The sequence below is a fragment of the Stigmatopora argus genome, chromosome 8 (assembly GCF_051989625.1).
Source record: "Stigmatopora argus isolate UIUO_Sarg chromosome 8, RoL_Sarg_1.0, whole genome shotgun sequence".
Lineage (NCBI taxonomy): Eukaryota > Metazoa > Chordata > Actinopteri > Syngnathiformes > Syngnathidae > Stigmatopora > Stigmatopora argus.
Genome location: NC_135394.1, coordinates 10,718,310 through 10,736,809, shown reverse-complemented (window position 1 = coordinate 10,736,809; position 18,500 = coordinate 10,718,310). Strand labels below are relative to the sequence as shown.

Sequence of the window (18,500 nt, the reverse complement as noted above, 5' to 3'; positions counted from 1 at the left end):
AGGACTGTGAAGGAGAAAGCGTCTCAACAGGATGGTTTACTGGACTGGATGTCACACTCCAGATGAGGCCAACCCTACTAATGTGAATGGAACAAGTACTCAATTGGAAAATAGGACACTCAGAGTTTCCATTTGATGACAAACTGGCATTCACTGAACTTGCATGAGCTGTTCAGCCTCTAACAATTAAACGCGAGGGGACTGAATTTTGCAAGACAATAATAGTAAATGACAGATCATATGTTGCCATTATAATCATCAGCTAGGCAAAATAGATCCTAAATGAGAGAAGTTAGTGCTTTACAATTTCAGGGAAGCATAAAAAAAGTTATCATTTTACTTTCTCACTCCAAAGGAGGGCTAGCTTTTATAGTTTATGCATTTGTTTTAACTGCTTTTCTTTTTTCCGGCATATATCCACTAGTGCATCCGTTTATGCTACTTCTCTTTTAGGGGAATGCAAAGAATTTAATTTGTAGTTTTTTAATTTGAATTCTGTGTAAAAGTATTTTTTACTGTAATAGAATCATTGAATACCAGTACAGCATTCCCCCCTAAATATTACCACTGTGCTTTTATTGTTTATAATGTTAGTGTGGTTTACATTACGATGAGAAAAAATATACTTTTTGTGGAATAATCTCTTGTGTTGTATTCTAATGTTGGTCATGTGTGTGATAACCGTCAATCAAACAATTTATGATTTTAGAATAGAGGAAGATGAGGACTCATAGAAAACCTATGAAATCAAAGCAATTACTATATAACTAATATATTTATTGACACATTGTGCAGCATTATGAACGCTTTCATTAAAGCTGTTTCACCCAAATAGCCTTTTTTACAACAACCATATATGAGCTGTTTGAAATGCCCAATGACATGTAACAAAACTACATTGACCACAATGCAACAGTCCCCGTTTTTTTAATGGCCACTCCCAGTTTTCACTAAGGGATAAGTACACTCATGTAGTAGTCATCAAGGAAGTTGCCCCACTTAGGATATTTCCCCCTTACCTTCCACAACTTCTCATTTAAGTTGCTTTTATTTGATTTTTTTCTATACCGACAAAATGTCTTATATCCCTGGACAACCACTGACTGCGGTCGTGGTAAGTTAAAGTTTGACACTCGTAGGACTGGGACGCTCAAATGTTACTCCTCTATTGTTCATATTTGTACGAGAAGTTTAAGCAAACGAATTCTTTTCACTGTCTAACGTTTTAGTTCACGTTTCGAAAAATGTTAAATGTTATACTATGGAACCTAGTGTTTTTGTTCAACACGTTTTAGCTCGTTTTATTCTCTAGCTAGCTTATCGTAACTAAAACGATCACTCGTTTTGTCGGTCACCCAAACGCATCCAAGTAAGAGCAAGCGCAAAGCGTTAGTAAGATTGATTTTATTTCATTTAAGTGTTCGGTTTTGGCAATTTTATTTATACGTTTGTCAAGCGGTGGTTATTCCAATGGGCGTCAACGTGGATGACGTGATTTTCAAGCGTCCATAATGTAAAATTTCGGTGCCTTCACGTTCTGTGGGAATTATAACAATTACAACCAGGTGAGGTGGAAGTCATAATTATCTTGTTCAGGAGCCAATAGGATGTTTGTAAATTGACCTTTCCAATGGAATTGTTGCAGGAATAGTGGTCCATTCCACAACAAAGATCTACTTGGGCTATTTAAGTTGAGCATGTTGAGTTTTGAGTTTGATTTATTTAATAAGGGACAGCACATATTAACGAACATATTCATATTTGTGGGCTACCAGATCTTCAACAAATGTGAAGTTTTGGCCAAAAACATCAACCCTGGTTTCAACGAAAACAATAGGCACTCCAAGGGGAGGGGAATATTATTATGAATGTTTTTTTTCCTTAGGGTCTTTAGTCTCATTTGATTTTTCCCCCCTTTTATTATTTTTTACATGTTGGGATGTCACCATTTTCCCCCCTTTTATTATTTTTTACATGTTGTGATGTGACCATTTTTTTCAAAGTGCTGACAGTTCTGAAAAATATCACGACACCAAACATGCATTTTAGTCTTTGCCTGACTTTTTGTTACTTATTTGATGGTCTCAAAATGGACTCGCGACAGGACACTTCATTGACTGAATGACTTCCATGGAGCACTCCATGCCTCTTTCGACCTCATTGTATAGGCTGCACTGCTGACGGAATGTCTGCTCTCACACAGACACACACACACACACACACACAGGAAGTCTTTGTGTTGATGAGTGACTCGGCGATCATGGATATTGAGCCTGCAGCTGTTTTTCCCCTGTCGTTAGAATTTACAATTTGGTTCTGCCCAAAAGAGACATTCGCATTTTTGGATCAACCACACACAAGTGCGTGTACAGATTTGTGCACCTGTTGTTTGAAACCCCTCATGATTTATGACTTTTTTGTTTCTGTCAAACAGCAAAGGATCGAGATTCAGAAGTTGCGACAGGGCGACAATCTCATCCTTGGTTTCAGTATCGGAGGAGGGATCGACCAGGATCCGGGCCAGAATCCTTTTTCAGAGGACAAGAGTGACAAAGTAAGCAGACACTTGATGAAAAATGGAGCACACATTTTGAAAGCTAAGCAAAAAATAACACAATGCTATTTTAAAATCTGTGTGAATATTAACAACAACAACAACAACAACAATAAAAACATGAAATGTGCAATGCATGTGTGAAGAACACATGTACTAACTGGGCAAATGACTTTTGGCTAATTTCTATCCAAAATGACTTTCTAAATCAGCTTCAAATTGTTAATAACATGTCATTTACTTACCAATGCCAATTTGCCACATCTGTTGGAACAGAAATAGTTTGGCGAGATGTTTTGAAAAACACCTCTGAACGCATCACCTAAGTATAACTCCTAAGATTCCTGCATGTTGACAAACACCTATTGTTTTGCATCATTTGCCTGTAAGTCATTAGTCAACCTTGTTGTTTTGTGGCTATTATTGGTTCAGATTGCACTCAATCGGCTGCTATTACCTAATATATTCAGTGACTGTGAACTACTTTGCATCCTCATAATATTCCAAAAGGAGTGAGAAGTCTCAGAATGTATGGAGAACAGTGTACAGCAGAATTTATGTTCAGTAAGCACATTTCCTTTCAAAGCAGTAAATTAGCTGCTGTCAAAGTTCATTTTTTGCCATCGTATAAGTATTAATGCCAACTACTGGCAATAGCAAGGAATGGCAAAAGATTACTTAAATGTCCTGTTGCGACGATGGTTTTGATTCAGCATAGTGCTGGGCGATAAAGAAAAAAAATTAATGATGTTTTCATGACTGTTGTGAGCATTCTGGATTGGCTGTAGCCTCCTAGTATTAGATTATTTTTTGGGCTAAAACCTGTAACTACGCAATTAAAATCCAATCTAAAATAAATAAAGATTTTGTGCGTTCTTTGCTGTCACTCAACCTACCTTAGGATGTTCCTTCATAAGTAAATTTCCCTTTTTTTCCTCTCCAGGGCATTTATGTCACCAGAATAACGCCAAACGGACCAGCAGACACAGCAGGTTTGATGATGGGTGATAAAATTATGCAGGTATGTAAAACCTCCGCTAGATGGCAGTAAGAGCTCACCTCAAAAACCTTTAAAAAAAATAGAAAAATAAACATTTTTTTTAGCCATTTAACAAATCGATACTGTTTGTTTGCAGGTAAACGGCTGGGACATGACCATGGTCACTCATGACCAGGCCCGCAAAAGGCTGACAAAGAAGAAAGAGGATGTGGTGCGCCTATTGGTCACCAGAAGGTCACTGGAGGATGCTGTGAAAAATTCAATGGGAGGGCACCAACCCCGGAACCTCTGAGGCCTTACCTTGACCACCAAATAGAACAAACACGACCAGCGGGATCCTAACTATTCACTGGACAAGAGTGAGACCCATCTTATTCCATACCCACACACACGACAAAACACCCATGGATAAAAAGGAGAGATGCATTGTTGTTTAAAATGTGTCGCTAACTACCATTACTCTGTACTTACATGTGTGATTTTACATATAATTTTCAGTTAATATGTTTTATTTTACTATTTTTATACCACTTCATACAAAAATGACAATATTAAACTAAAATATTGCCGTTTGACAGCATCAATCAAAACAGAGAGGCAGATTTTTTTCTTTTCGTATGCTGCGTCGGATTCTATTTTGCATTTCTCATTTTTCGAGATTTTGTCAAAAATTGACAGGATGTCGTATGACTGACAGAAAAACAACAGCTTTAGACACACGTTTATGTGCGAGAGTGCTCAATAACAGTTGCCAAAGTAATTACGCGTATAAATAGTCATCTCTTTGATTACCATGGTAACGAAGCATATTTTCACGGTGCAAACGGCCCTTTTGACTCGTTTCAAAAGGGCTCAACTGTTCTGGTGAAAGCCAGAAACCTTTCATTGGGAAGTTCAACTAAGGAATTTGGGCTTTATTACAACTTGGAATGACCATTTGTAGTCATCAAATTGTAATTTGGGGTTTTGCCAATCAATGTACAGTCCCTTGAATTCCAATGGAAATTCCCCAATTTGCTGGCGACCGGTTCAGGGTGTGTACCTTTGTTCTAGGGTTGCTTCCATCTTAATATGTGACTTAAAATGGATGTATGAGTGAGTTTTCCTGCAGCATATTTCAGCTCTGGTACTGATGAATAAATTCCACAGTATTTCCTTATAGATATACATTATGTGATATATGTCAAAAATAATCAATTTAGTCCTGATTCCATGTGTGAAATGAGCAATTGAACCCTTTTTTTATTTTTGGGAACATAACTGTATCTTATCGTTTGAATCACTTCACGTGAAGCTAATAATATAAGGCGTTTCAGACCCCCCAAAACACACACGCACACGCAAACGCCTGGAATCCATTGCTTTGGAATGTCAATTTCCATGGTCTGCGTTCAGGTTTTGTTGAAACAAGCCTTAAAGCACAAATGTTTGGTATTTTGATTGTACTAATCCAGATGTTTTGGATTAAAAAATAAGACAAAAGGAATGACAAATGGCTCGGTGCTTTATCTTGTTTGGTAGACTTTTTCTTGAGCACACCTTTGAAATGGTTCCACGTGTGTGTAGTTAGCTTCCAAGCTGCTTTTTTTTTAAAGTTAAAAATACTTTAAGGGAAAGACAACACTTTTATCATATTCATTCCAGTGAAAAGAATTTAGTTTAATAAATTTCATATAAAAATGTCATTTTTATGATGTGAAATCATGGGGAAAAACAAATAAAAGCCAATATTTCCAGGAACTTACTACCCTTTGAGCAGACAGACTTTCAACAATGACACTTATTTAATCTAATCAAATATATCATCATTCATTTTCTGAACTGCTTTATCCTCACTAGGGTTGTGGGGGTTGCTGGAGCCTATCCCAGCTGACTTCAGGCCAGAGGCTGGGGACACCCTGAAGCGGTGGCCAGCCAATCGCAGGGCACGACGAGACGGACAACCCTTCACTCTCCCTATCTAGGGTTCAATCCCAGGTAGGTCTTCACTGTGTGAGGTTTGCCTGCTCTGCCCGGGCCAGTGTGGGTTTTATCTGGGTACTCCATATTATACATACATATTAATTGCTATGTATACATTGCTCAGTTTAAAAATTGCTATTTTCAATTGTCTTGCATGCATTATTCAATCAATCGATAGTCTTAATTTTGTGTATTATTATTCTTGCTCTTCATAATAGCTCATTCTTTCCTAAATGTAATAGTAATCGCTAGCTTCCCTTTTTTTGAATAAGGTCATAAAATTGCACGTAAAAAAACCCTCTTTTTAATTTTTTAGAAAATTTAAACGCCAAGTATTAACATAACCTGTCCGCCCTTATTAAACAGCCAGCTTTTATACATTAGCTTTATTTTTTTTCTTCCTGAATGAAATTGCTGCCTCATGTTCTACCTGCTGTCATCTCACGCTCATCCCACTTTCTTTTTGAGGAATAATTTATGAGCAAAGTGTGTGCGTCGGGTCAAAGGGAAGCACGCGTCATTCCACTCGCCTGGTCATCCTAAAACTATTACACAACGTGGTGCGACAATAAAGGGGCTGCGCAAACATGGCTCAGACTCCCAAAGTCTGCGGATTTATTGTCACTAATAGCATTATGCCAACGCTCTCGTGGTTGCTAGGTAACTAATGGACCTGCTAGAAATGGCCATATGACTTCATTATAGGGAGACAATGAATGAATGCGAGCTTCAAGTCAATTTGGCAATGATGACTGCCGCCAGTCATGATTTTGTTACCATGGCCTTAAAGATGACTTGACTTGGAGGCTAAGCAGCTTTCCATAATTCTATTACTTGAGAAAAGCATTTGTGAACAGCTTGATGGGATTGTCACACTCGATGTTCAAGCCAAGCTTCCTGCAGGCGTGTGAATAATTACATTTCTCTAATAGCGGATCATACATGATGTGTTCCTCCCACGTCGTGTGGCAAGATAATTGTGTTGCCATGGCGATGCAATCTGTTCTTATCACCTAGCTCTTGCTTTGGAAGGAAACCACACTTTTACATTCTGATGCACAAATGCGAAGCTGTTTGTGTGTTTATAGTCCATATTTTTGATTTGCAGCTCATATGTTCCTATTCTTTACCATGTGAATAGCTCACAATTATTTGTTTAGTTTTACTATATTTTGAGGGGGGTGGAACCTCTAGTCCCATCAATCACAGCCAGTGAGTTAGAGTCTTCATTTTTATTATTAATTCAGAACAACGTGGGTCTCAGTGTGGGGAAAATAAATGTTGCACCTGAGTGGCAAACCTTTAAAAAAACAGAGTGAAGCAAAGTCCAAAAATTATGGTACTCTTTTCAGTCTTAGTATAATTTTGGTTCAAGTTTAAGGGGGTTCTTTCTTGCTGGAAGTGAGTTTGAAGTGTGCTTGAAGTTAATTTAAGGGAGATTGTACAACTAATTTAACTATGTTTTTGTTATTGGTGTGCTTGCTATGCGTTTCCACGAATACAGATAAAACTGATTTTTGTATTCCTGTAAATTTGATTGGGAATCAGTATTTCATGATGCCTATTGTTTTCTTAACTTGGCTAAAATGTAAACCAACATTTTGGCGCTCAGCTTTAAAATGGCTTTTTTTTTTTAAAATGCAATCTTTTTTATTACAAATGAATTGCGCAGTATCTGGCGTGGGCATGAGGCATCAGGCAGGGTGCCTAAGGCTTACAAATACATGAGCGGATACATGTTGTCATAGCAATATCTACAGTACGATGTTTGTATAGGCAGTCTCCTCATCGGGATACATGTTGTCATAGCAATGTCTACTGTACGATGTTTGTATAGGCAGTCTCCTCACCCGGCATCCCCACAAGTGAGTTTTTCTAAATTAAGAGCTAAAAAACACTGCTGGCATTCTTCATCACGTGTTATATATATGCGCAACCAAAGTGGCCTTCATAACAGTTTTAACTAATGATCACGTCTATAGAGAAAGAAGTCACAAGTTCCAGCACATGTGAATGTGGTGGGCGTGCAACAGGTGGTTTTGCCTTCATTATTTATTTTTCTTCTTCCCCGCCGAAGAAAAGATCCTTAACCTATCCCCCTCCCACGCAAAGCTCCCGGGCGCCGATCCTCGCCGGAGGCTTCCCGACCGGCGCAGAACGTGATGGTGTGCTAGCGTGGAGTGAGCGTGTGGGCAACGGTAATTCATTATCTGCTCCTGGAATCAGAGAGAAGGTGTCGCAGAGAGCGAGAGGAGCAGCGCCTTTTCCTTCAGGTGTGTGCAACTTTTCTGAAGAAGTGACATGATGGCTTTTTATGGAATGAAAGTTTTCATCCTTTCTTTGCAGCTTCTTCAAGGAAAGACCACACTGAAGATCCAGCGAGACACGTGACTGACTGCTTGACTTCAACCAAGGGTATTTCTCCATTTACTAACCTTTGTACCGATTCATGCTGCTTCACTAGCTCAGTTCATCTGAGGTGAATCTGCCCATCAATCTTGCATTCTTGGGTCCTTGACAACAACTATTTTATTTTTTTTAAATTTCCAACCAACCCAACCATCCTTTTTAAGTAGATTGCAGTCTAGTGGTGGTATCTTCCCATCTGCCTTTCCATATACATTTATCCATTGCCACTATACACAGAAATATCTAACCATCCCTTCAACTGTTCACCTATATGCACTGGTTTATGGTACTGCTTAAATACAGAAAATGTATCTATTTGTCCATTTTGGTTGCATCAATATTTTTCTTCATCCCCCATTTTTTGGATTCATCCATTCCTCCCCAACATCTCAACTACATCTATATTATTATTATCTGTCCATCTCTTAAACCAACCATTCATTCATCCATTCACGCCCCTTCATCCACCTATATCTGTGCCATCCAGATACTTTGACTACATGCATCGATTTTTTTTCTTTTTCTGTCCAGACAAAAGAAACCTAGACTTCGAGGGCTCCGTCCTCATGTTCTGTCTGTCGTCTATTTTGCAGTATTGATGTCCCGACCCGGTACTCGGTATCGCTATGGGCCCCAATATGGTTATCCTTTAGAACAGATTTTGTCAGAAGATCAGATTCGATTTCAATAGTAGCGTGTGTTTTCAGCACCATTCAGCTTTTAGACTGCCGGAAATCAAAATATTTCATGGAAAAAAGTCAGATCAGATTGGGAGTAAAAACATCCTTTTTTGCAGGTATCTAGCAATTTTAAGGTTGTTTAATTACCCTTCTGTCCATCCACTCATACGTGCCATTATTTGGAGCAGTATTTTTATTTTTCTGTTGGCTGTTGCGCCTTTTGTCCAATTGACCTTTGCATAAACTATTCAACATTGTAAAGATTTAATTAGGTTAACGTCCTGCCATGTTAAGGGTCAGAAAAGCAGGCTTGTAATAGAATGACTGGACTTTAGTGGACTACATCTTGGGCTCCATTCCATGTGGCCAGTGTATGTATGCATGTGTCTGTGTAGGTGTGTTTGCATGATGGTATAAAAGGTTCGAACATGTGAGACGACGTGAGAGGTCTGTATGCTCATGAGGACAACGCAGCGCAGCACACTTAGAAAGGCATGCACACAATTTAGATCGGACTATCTTGACACGCTGAAACATGAGTGGTGAGTTTTGACGTTTCGGTCTAATAAGATTTGTTTTTTTTCCTACTAAGATTTGCATCGTAGAAATGATCAATCTCACAAATGATTTGGTTTATTTAAAAAAAGATTTATTTATTTGTATATACTATAAAAACATTACTAGATGTTAGAACGATACAATGGTGCTTCCTGATTAATGTCTTCAATAAAATTACTACAAAGCCAACATTTAATAGGAGATTTACAATGTACAAAGACAAGAAATGTCATGTTTAAACTCATGAACATTGTTTTATAGATTCCAAAATGTTTTTGTTTCGAATTTTCCAAATCCCAAAAGCTCTGCACTAAATATTACAGGTTAGTAGTGCGCCAAATTTACCTCCTTATTGTTTGGAATGACGTTGCCGTTGCACTGTCAAACAAAAACAATAAGAGTTAGCCAAATTTAACATTTCCAGTCAATTGAATTTTTAAGTCTGGATGACAAAACACCATTAACTAAACGGGACTTCAATTAAAGTACACAAATAGTCACTGTAACCAAGTTCATCTTATTCAGAAGAAGAGTTAGAGCTACTTAAAATCTCAAGTTAACATGACTAATAAATAGGAAGTTTGAGTTCTTACAGCATCGCCTTGAAATCCGATAAAGGGGAAAAATCATCAAAGTCTTCCCGCCTTTCTGTGTTGTCATGTCCTCTTTTATCCTGGAGTTGTAATTTTTACTTTAGTTTGATGTTTTTTTCCACTTGCTTCCAACACCAGCCTTTTCTCCTATCTGGGGCGAAACCTGAAGAGAAAAAGGCGACTGTCAGTTTGGCTATTGTCATTCAATTTCGAGTAAACTCGAGGTTATCTCGGTGGTCGTAAATGAAAATATAAAATAGGACCCGTAGGGGAAAAGAAGATAAGGACTGCCTGTTTTTAGTGGTGTATAAACGTTTGTTTGTTGAGACCGTTTGGCAGGAAACATTGTAACTAACCTACATACAACAGATAAGATACAGTAGCTTGAGACCAACTGCCACGCACACAACTACTACTTTTTTGTGTTAGTACCCACGCAAGTAAAAAGGTAAGGATATGGAATTATTTAATGCGTTGTTTGTGTGCATTTTTTCATTTTGTTGTTATTACCATTTGGTGAAGTCTAGTAATTGGTCAAATAACTGAATTTTAATCCAAAGAAGTGACCATGGCTCAAGGTGATGCAACATGAGTTAGAATGTTGCCTCGGTTATATTTTTGTAATGTTTATAACCTCGTGGATTCAAATATTATTTCCAAAGTTGCCTCTCACCGTTCCAACTTTGAAATGTACCAAAAGTGAATGCGACGCAAGTCCTGTTTCAATGTTGCCCCTAACAGCTGTGGCAAAAATGTGGGGTTTTCGGGAACGTGGAAAAACATATTTTTACATTTCAAAGCCTATCTCATCCTTCATTTAACTCATCTAAAAATTCCCCAAATCAGGATGCACAAAAGTTGTATTTTTTTAAGTTGTAAGTTTTGCTGAAAACATGGAATTACAAAAAATGTAAAAAAAAACCTCCCTGTTTATTTCCAATAGTCAGTCCCATTAACTTACAAAGGGGAAAAAAAGGACCCAATATCAACAAGATTTATAACTTCTAAAGCCACAGAATGTATCAGTAGTGTCTGTAGTCTAACTAACATTATTAATTATCACTAAAAAATGAATACCTCAAAACAAATATTAATTTTTAGCATGCACATAACCTTTATTGTCCATTTAGTGTCAAATATGGCTACAAAGTCTACACACTCCTTTTCAAATACCAAGAAAAACATTTAAAATATTTTTCACCAATTATACAACTCAGTGGATTTTTTAAAAAGAACTAAATACCTGCTATAATGTCAATATAATGCGGTTGCCACCAAGTTTATCCATTCCTTTTTTATTGGAATGTGTTCTAATGTGTCACAAGGGAGTCAACACACCCAACCATAACATTACTATGCCAAGATGGTTTTTCCTCAATTGTGCAACTACTTTATCAGTTTTTTTATTGCTTTCCTTATCAAAAAGAATGAACACTATTTCAAGTGCAAGTTGTCGGATGTTTTTGAACTGCTTTGTTTTCATCAGATTTGAGCAGGTGGCCTAGACCTTTCTGCTCACTGATTCTACTGGTTCTCCCTATCTAGTTTCGCACGAAACCTGCCTCCTGGACCAGGTTCTGGAGCTGATTATGAGTGAGAAGCCCCCGTCCAACAGCACCAATCTTTTCCTAAACGAGGACGCGGAAAAAGTTCCTTTGCCCGAACGAGTGGACTTGAAGAGGCGAGTTTGTGCGGCCATGGAGAGAAGGGCGAGCATCATGAAAGAGAAAATAAGCTCCATCAACAAGGAGAGCGTCAAAGGTGTCCTCAAGAGGAACCTCTTTGTTCTATTTACCATTGCTGCCGTTGCTTTGGGTGAGTGTTTAAAAAATGACTGAATTTGTACACTGGAAAAATTGCGCAAAAAAATACAAGATGCAATTTCTATAGAGATTGCATGGAGATGCTTTGCTTTGATATTTTTTCCCCCTTTTAAGACTTTGAACCCTTTATTGTTGTCATTAAAAAATGAATTAAACAGCAATACACACAGGTTAAAAAACTAACATGCTAAAGTTGTTTTTTTAAATCATAATATTTAACTCATTAAATGCCATCGATAGACATTCAATTCATATCAACAGCAATCCCTGGCTCGGAATTGTCATATTTCAGTGCCATTGATGGCGCCAGATGTCCAATCCATTTTAACTAGGAGGGTCGGACGTCCATTTGCCCCTCCCGCTTAAAATGGAAGGTCTAGCACCATCGATGGCAGCCAATACTCTGTGCTTATAACGATGGAATGAGTAAAAATTGTCTCAAAATGAGCCTTTACTGAAATGATACGTTTTAAGATTTTTTTTCCACCTATTTTAAGTGTGATGAAATATTTGGATATTGGATAACTTTTTTATTCATCCCGTATTCAGGAAATTTCATTGTGACAGTAGCAGAGGGTGATTAGACAGAACAACAAAGCAAAAGCACAAAGTACAAAGCAAATCAAAGTAAATGGGATCATTAAGAATCACCAAATTTTTCATTTTCATTTTTATTCATTTTACCAGAAACCAGACATACTAGTTGTGATTTCTTTATTTTTTATTTTTTTTTAATTTTCTGCTTTCTTCAGGCATCATTTTGGGATTTGCTCTGCGCTCCCACAACTTGTCCTTGAGGGAAATCAAGTATTTTTCCTTTCCTGGTGAGTTACTCATGAGGATGCTTAAGATGCTAGTGCTGCCTCTGATCGTCTCCAGCCTGGTCACAGGTGCATTTCCTCGCCATCGCAGCATGTTTAGAGGAAATACCGGTACTGCTAAGACATTTGTTTTGTAGGAATGGCCTCCTTGGACAGCAAAGCGTCTGGGAAAATGGGCGCGCGGGCTGTGGTCTACTACATGGTGACCACCCTGATCGCTGTCTTCATCGGGATTGTCATCGTAGTCATTATCAAACCAGGGAAAGGCAGCAGGGATAGACCCATGGCTAAGAGTGGAAATGTAGAACTGGTTCAGGCCACAGATGCTTTCCTGGATCTTATCAGGTAATCTAGAATTTGGTTTAATTTAACTTGTTATTTATTATTGTCATTTGACCATTTTTTTGTGGTCATAAAATTAACTCACTTATTACTACTTACAGTTGAGGTTTTTCTGTCAAAAGGAAAAAAAGAGAATTCCATCTGGTTTATTTAAGACACCCACTTAATTAAGTCCTCTTATACTAGCTTGCTGATTGCAAAACAATGTAGCAAATGTGTTTCTTTCCTTTCAGCAATGGATTTTTAACCCTTGCATGAATTATGATAAATACATGTGTGTATTCACTCATCCGCCTGAGAACAAGGGTCTCCATCCTTTTTTCCTTTGTTGTCATCATCATTTAACTCAAGAAAATAATGTACGTATTTTGAATTTTTTTTCAACAGGAACATGTTCCCACCCAATCTTGTCGAAGCTTGTTTCAAACAGGTGAGATACTTTTTCTGACCTTGTTTATAATCCAACCAAACCAACTCACGGCGCTGAAAATGTGATGTTGTTTGTTTGCAATATTTCCTGGCTGTCATTTTGTAGTACAAAACCACGTACAAGCGGATAATGCGCACGAGAAATGTGACCGTCAGCCTCAACATCACCGACAGTGCGATGAATGCGACTGACACCAACTTCAACCACAGTGAGGCGCTTCACACCATCCAGGTGAACCCCCGTGACCCCACTGTCGTGTTTTACATCACAAAACCACAACAATGACACTTTACCCCGTGTACACGCAGGAGACATTGGAGGAGACGGTCCCCCTTTCAGGCTCCTCGGATGGTGTCAACGCTCTGGGCCTGGTCTTCTTCTCTATGTGCTTCGGTTTGGTCATCGGCAATATGAAGCAAAAGGGTCAGGCTCTCAGGGACTTCTTTGACGGCCTCAACGAAGCCATCATGAGGCTGGTGGCTATCATCATCTGGTCAGTTCACACGCACAAATAGCAATGTATTTGTAGAAGGGGAGTGCAGTGAAACCTCGCCACTTTGCGGATCGACTATCGTTTGTTTTTGTTTTTTTAAGTTCGTTTTTTTGTAAGACCGATCTCGTTTTACCCATTTTGGCTCTAATCCAGATCATCTCGGTCACTGTGCGCGTCAGTAAGCAATGTACCAAGACAGTCAAGTTGTCAGCGTCATACAGCACCATCTACAGAATCTTGAATTTAAGCGCCTACAAAAGGCGCACCGACTGATTGGGCACCCCGTCCACTTGGGGGAAAATTTTAGACTTAAGTGCGCCCTATGTGAGTAAATATGTGGCGCATTATTTGTACGGTTTATTATCGCTTAATAAGGGGAATTGCATTCGTTAATCAGGGGAGCAATTAGCTGAGGTTGACAGGTATGTAAACATGAAAAAAGGCAAGTTACAATTGGAAATTAATTTACTAACCACGAGAGGGCAGTGTGTACCTTCCTGAGTTAAATAATTGTACAGGGAGGGTTTTGAAAGTTCAATAATGTTTAATAGACATCATTGAAACACTGTCCCCACATCGCGGTTATTCACCTACTGCGACGGGTCTTGGAATCTATTAACCGGGATGAATGAGGTATTACTGTACTTGACTTTCCTCAGCAGTTTTAACATGCTCGTATGCTAGGTATGCGCCGGTGGGCATCCTCTTTCTGATTGCGGGCAAGATCGTGGAGATGAAGGACCTGGGGGAGATGGGTGGCCAGCTGGCCATGTACACCGTGTCGGTCATCGTGGGGCTTCTCATCCACGGGCTCTTTGTATTGCCGCTGCTGTACTTTGCGGTGACCAGAAAGAACCCCTACAGTTTCATTGCAGGCCTGCTGCAAGCGCTCATGACTGCTCTGGGAACCTCCTCCAGGTGAATTCATGGCAATTGTCAACAATTGGAAACGAGACGAATCATTTTCATTTTGACAGCTCTGCTACTCTGCCCATCACCTTCCGATGCTTGGAGGAGAATAACCAGGTGGACAAACGCGTGACCCGTTTCGTCCTACCCGTGGGCGCCACCATCAACATGGATGGTACGGCACTCTACGAAGCTGTGGCGGCCATTTTTATCGCTCAAGTCAATGACATGGATCTCAATTTTGGCCAGATTCTCACCATCAGGTAATGTTTACAAAGCACTTGTACGCTATGAATGAACGCTTGTAGTATATACCAATGTTCGCGTCTAGATTGTCTGTTTATATGTAAAATCACACAACCAAGTAATTGATTTTTATCTAATCAATTCATCCTAGTTAATCAGTTAAGGTCCTCTCTAATGTATGCATTTTAGGTACTGTGATGTAGTTTCATTATCACAGTAATCCCTCGAATATTGCGATTAATGTAGACCAGACACAATCGAAAAATCACGAAGTAGGGTCATCCCAATTATAACTACCTTTTTTGGGTTTTTTTCCGCTTACGATTTTGGCGTGGATTTTCACATTTTTATGAACTTAAAAAATATATATAATTAATAACAGAAAAAATCGAAATGAAGTTAATTGGTGATAATCGAGGGAAGAGTGCATTGTTACGATTGGGAGGCTGAGCGGAAGAGTTGTCGTTCCCAAACCCAAAGGTTGTGGGTTCGATTCTCTGCCCTGGTGACCATGTCTAAGTATTCTTGAGCCTCAATTTCTCCTGTTGCCATGCCATCAGTAGATAAATGAGGATATATAGTTTCAAAGCACTTTGACTGTCAAAATGCGTTTGAAGCGAGTTAAAGTCCATTTAATATAGGAATAATCATGTGATGCCATTTTCTTTCACATGTCCCGCGGCACAACACCATTACTGCGCTCTCCCTCTCCCGCCACCCACTCAGCATCACGGCAACTGCTGCCAGCATCGGAGCAGCAGGCATTCCTCAGGCCGGCCTGGTTACCATGGTGATCGTATTGACTTCGGTGGGACTGCCCACGGAGGACATAACACTGATCATCGCCGTGGATTGGTTCCTGTGAGTTACCCGCTAAATGCCAGCGTGATGGGTGATTGGTCGGGCTTTTCTGTCCAAATGTCATACTCGCGCTTGCGGGCGACCCCTGAGGCGCCACCATGAAACATTCATGGCGAGACACACATCTTTCTGTCACCGTGCTGATGCTGTGTGCGGTGGTCTCCCCCAGGGACCGATTGCGCACCACCACCAATGTCCTGGGCGACTCCCTGGGGGCAGGCATTTTGGAACACCTCTCTCGCAGCGAGCTGCAGAGCAAAGACGAAGAAGCGCGGAACTCGGTGATCGAAGAGAACGAGAAGTCCTACCAGCTGATCTGCCAGGCCAACGACACCGTGCACAACCACAACAGCGAGACCACAATGTGACGAAGCAAAACGACAGTAAATTCGGTAATGCCGATACGGCACTAAAATGAAGTCATCGGAATACCCTGCCAATTACATGCAATCTTTTTAGGTCTAATTTCCAATGGCCAGTTGACCTACCCAAGATGGCTGCCACCTACGCACACCGACAAAAAGGAGCATTTTTTTGCCCTTCCCAAGATGATGATAGACGTCCAAATGTGGGGAGTCCAATGATGATTTGGCTGTGAATTTCAATGAGTTTACCACAATCAGGTGTGTATGCAGTTAAGTAGTAAAATAAAAAAGGATAACTTTTCAAAAAATGTGGTATCGGTAAAGTTAAAAAAATGGTATCGGTGTACCGCTACCATTTTTCTAAAATATTATTACAAATCTTTGCAGTCTGCCCTGCAATAGTAGGGTAAGGAAGTCAGATGCAAAATGTTAGTAGGAGTTACTGAAAAGATTTAAATGGTCAGGTTACATCATAAAGTATTACAAAGAAAATCACTATTCTACAACACATTTATAATTTTATGAGACCGTAAATTGTAATATTCCAAGAAAAGATCTCTCCAGAGTGTCAGTGTAAAATCTGGGGCCAATTGACAGCTACATTGGGCGTTCTGCCATCTTGTGGAAGAGCATATAAGTGCTCAACCTTTTTACTATAAGGCATTGGCAAAAATAGATTGACAAAGATGTTTTTGATGAACAAAAAATAATTTGCAAAAAACATTGGGGTAATTTATTATTTTACTTTTATGATAGCAAAATTGCTTGTTCTCAAATGTAACCTAATTTCTTGTAAGAGCCAATTGGAAGACATTTTTAGCTGGAGTTGTATTCATTTTCAGTGCGGGTCAACACAAAAATAAGGGTTGATATGTATTAATTTTCCAATTCAATCGTTACTGTATAAGAAACCATAATTTTTCAAAATTTAGGAATTTTTGTCATTTTTTTAGAGCATCTTTTGCATGATTAGTAGTTTCTGCAGGCAGACATTTTTATGGAACTTTCCAATTTACAGCAGGATTCTTGATGCTGGTCAACTTGTGAGTTGTTGTGAATTCAAAACAATATATCCCGTATAAAATTATTTTAAACTGCCACTATTATAAAGGACTCACTGCAAAAACACTAACTGCTCTATTATAAAAATAAGAATGAATCCTGAATCCCACAAAAGCTAATGAATGCCAACTTTGCCCAACTCAGACTAATATTTTCCTTAAAATGAAGGTTGAACTTGAAATTGTACACTATTTTTGAAAATTCCACTGTTTATTTATTATCAAGACTACCTCTCATAGAAACTCAATGTGGCGCTTCTGCTATGTGAAACAATAATTGTGCATTTTGTATCGCATTTCCTGAGGTTAGCTTTGCTTATATTTGGTAAATTGAAAAAAATGTGATTGCACTTGACTGTTAAACACTGGATTTTGCTACCTATTGTTTCAAACTCTAGTGACTTGCCAAGGTTTGTCTTCTTTTTGACTTCTTAATATATTATTAACCCTTGAATGCACAACTTAGTACATGCACCCCTTTTAATGCACAAACAACAAGGTTCAAAAATGAGCCACAAGCAAGATTATTTTTGCAGATTTCCCCTGTTTTTTGCAGTTTTAGCGATTGTCGTAAATACTGTGAATTTTCTCGTTTTGGGGAAACAGACGCAAATATCACCAAAAGCTAGAGGACACCCCAAAAACGTCATCTTCATCATTTTGATGTTTAAATATAAAAGCTGTGGTTCATTATGCAAGGAGCGTGGTATGTGTTTTCATTAAAAACTCACATAAAAACAAATGCATTAAGAAATTATCATGATTAAATACAAGTTTATTGAGGAATACCTTGAACACTGAATGCAAAAACTCTTTTATTGTAGAGATTTAGAAAATAAAAACTCAGTCATGGAACTTGTGCATCCAAGGGTTAAGACCATTGCTGTGAATTAATTTAAATACACAGTTAAGATTGTAAAGATTAGTGTCATTTTCAATGATATTTTGGGAATGTATTAGTTAGGTGTTGTTTTGATGTGTTAAAGATGCTACCAAGTAATATTTGTAATAGTGTAGTAGTGTAGTATGGAACTGGATGTTCAATGGTTTATGCTTTTAGTGCTGAACTACACGTGAACGGAATATTTGTAAATAGTGACAAAACTGAGCTTCAGTCGGGAATTTAAAAAAAAAAATTCAGTAAAAGTGTTTTTTCCTCCGAAAAGGGTGGTTATGTGATGAAATAAATGGCTCAGGAACTAACCCTTGTTTGTGGGTAAATCCATTATTGGATAGCATCCAAGTCATATGATAAAAAAGGTTATGTCTGTTTACTTTTATTTCCCCCTTCAATGCTAAACTAAACTTTAGTGGGCGCTAACGCGTTAAATTTAAGGTTTAGAATACTATTCCTTTGGCTGCACATGTATTCTCCCGTTAAAAGTTGCGCCTG

General features: G+C 38.7%; 2 protein-coding genes across 2 annotated transcripts; both read left to right on the top strand.

Annotated features, from left to right (window-relative positions):
• The first annotated feature begins 942 nt into the window (after positions 1–942).
• On the top strand, positions 943–5,047 carry tax1bp3 (Tax1 (human T-cell leukemia virus type I) binding protein 3). The gene is made up of 4 exons (XM_077606921.1): positions 943–1,114; positions 2,435–2,554; positions 3,498–3,575; positions 3,691–5,047. Exons 1-4 carry the CDS (start codon positions 1,076–1,078, stop codon positions 3,844–3,846), a joined length of 393 nt encoding a protein of 130 aa, XP_077463047.1. The 5' UTR covers positions 943–1,075; the 3' UTR covers positions 3,847–5,047.
• Positions 5,048–5,436: 389 nt separating this feature from the next.
• Positions 5,437–18,310, top strand: slc1a6 (solute carrier family 1 member 6). The gene is made up of 14 exons (XM_077606919.1): positions 5,437–5,531; positions 7,629–7,789; positions 7,863–7,931; positions 11,302–11,571; positions 12,332–12,469; positions 12,538–12,745; positions 13,130–13,172; positions 13,278–13,403; positions 13,481–13,665; positions 14,350–14,583; positions 14,643–14,837; positions 15,547–15,681; positions 15,851–16,073; positions 16,141–18,310. Exons 4-13 carry the CDS (start codon positions 11,346–11,348, stop codon positions 16,047–16,049), a joined length of 1,689 nt encoding a protein of 562 aa, XP_077463045.1. The 5' UTR covers positions 5,437–5,531; positions 7,629–7,789; positions 7,863–7,931; positions 11,302–11,345; the 3' UTR covers positions 16,050–16,073; positions 16,141–18,310.
• The last annotated feature ends 190 nt before the right edge of the window (positions 18,311–18,500 follow it).

Excerpts from the sequence above, each read along its gene's own strand:
- tax1bp3 (XM_077606921.1), top strand. The coding sequence starts at position 1,076 with ATGTCTTATATCCCTGGACAACCACTGACTGCGGTCGTG. Across the intron at positions 2,555-3,497 it reads CAGAGGACAAGAGTGACAAA|GGCATTTATGTCACCAGAAT; the intron begins GTAAGCAGACAC and ends TTTCCTCTCCAG. Across the intron at positions 3,576-3,690 it reads TGGGTGATAAAATTATGCAG|GTAAACGGCTGGGACATGAC; the intron begins GTATGTAAAACC and ends GTTTGTTTGCAG.
- slc1a6 (XM_077606919.1), top strand. The coding sequence starts at position 11,346 with ATGAGTGAGAAGCCCCCGTCCAACAGCACCAATCTTTTCCTAAACGAG. Across the intron at positions 11,572-12,331 it reads CATTGCTGCCGTTGCTTTGG|GCATCATTTTGGGATTTGCT; the intron begins GTGAGTGTTTAA and ends TGCTTTCTTCAG. Across the intron at positions 13,173-13,277 it reads TCGAAGCTTGTTTCAAACAG|TACAAAACCACGTACAAGCG; the intron begins GTGAGATACTTT and ends GTCATTTTGTAG.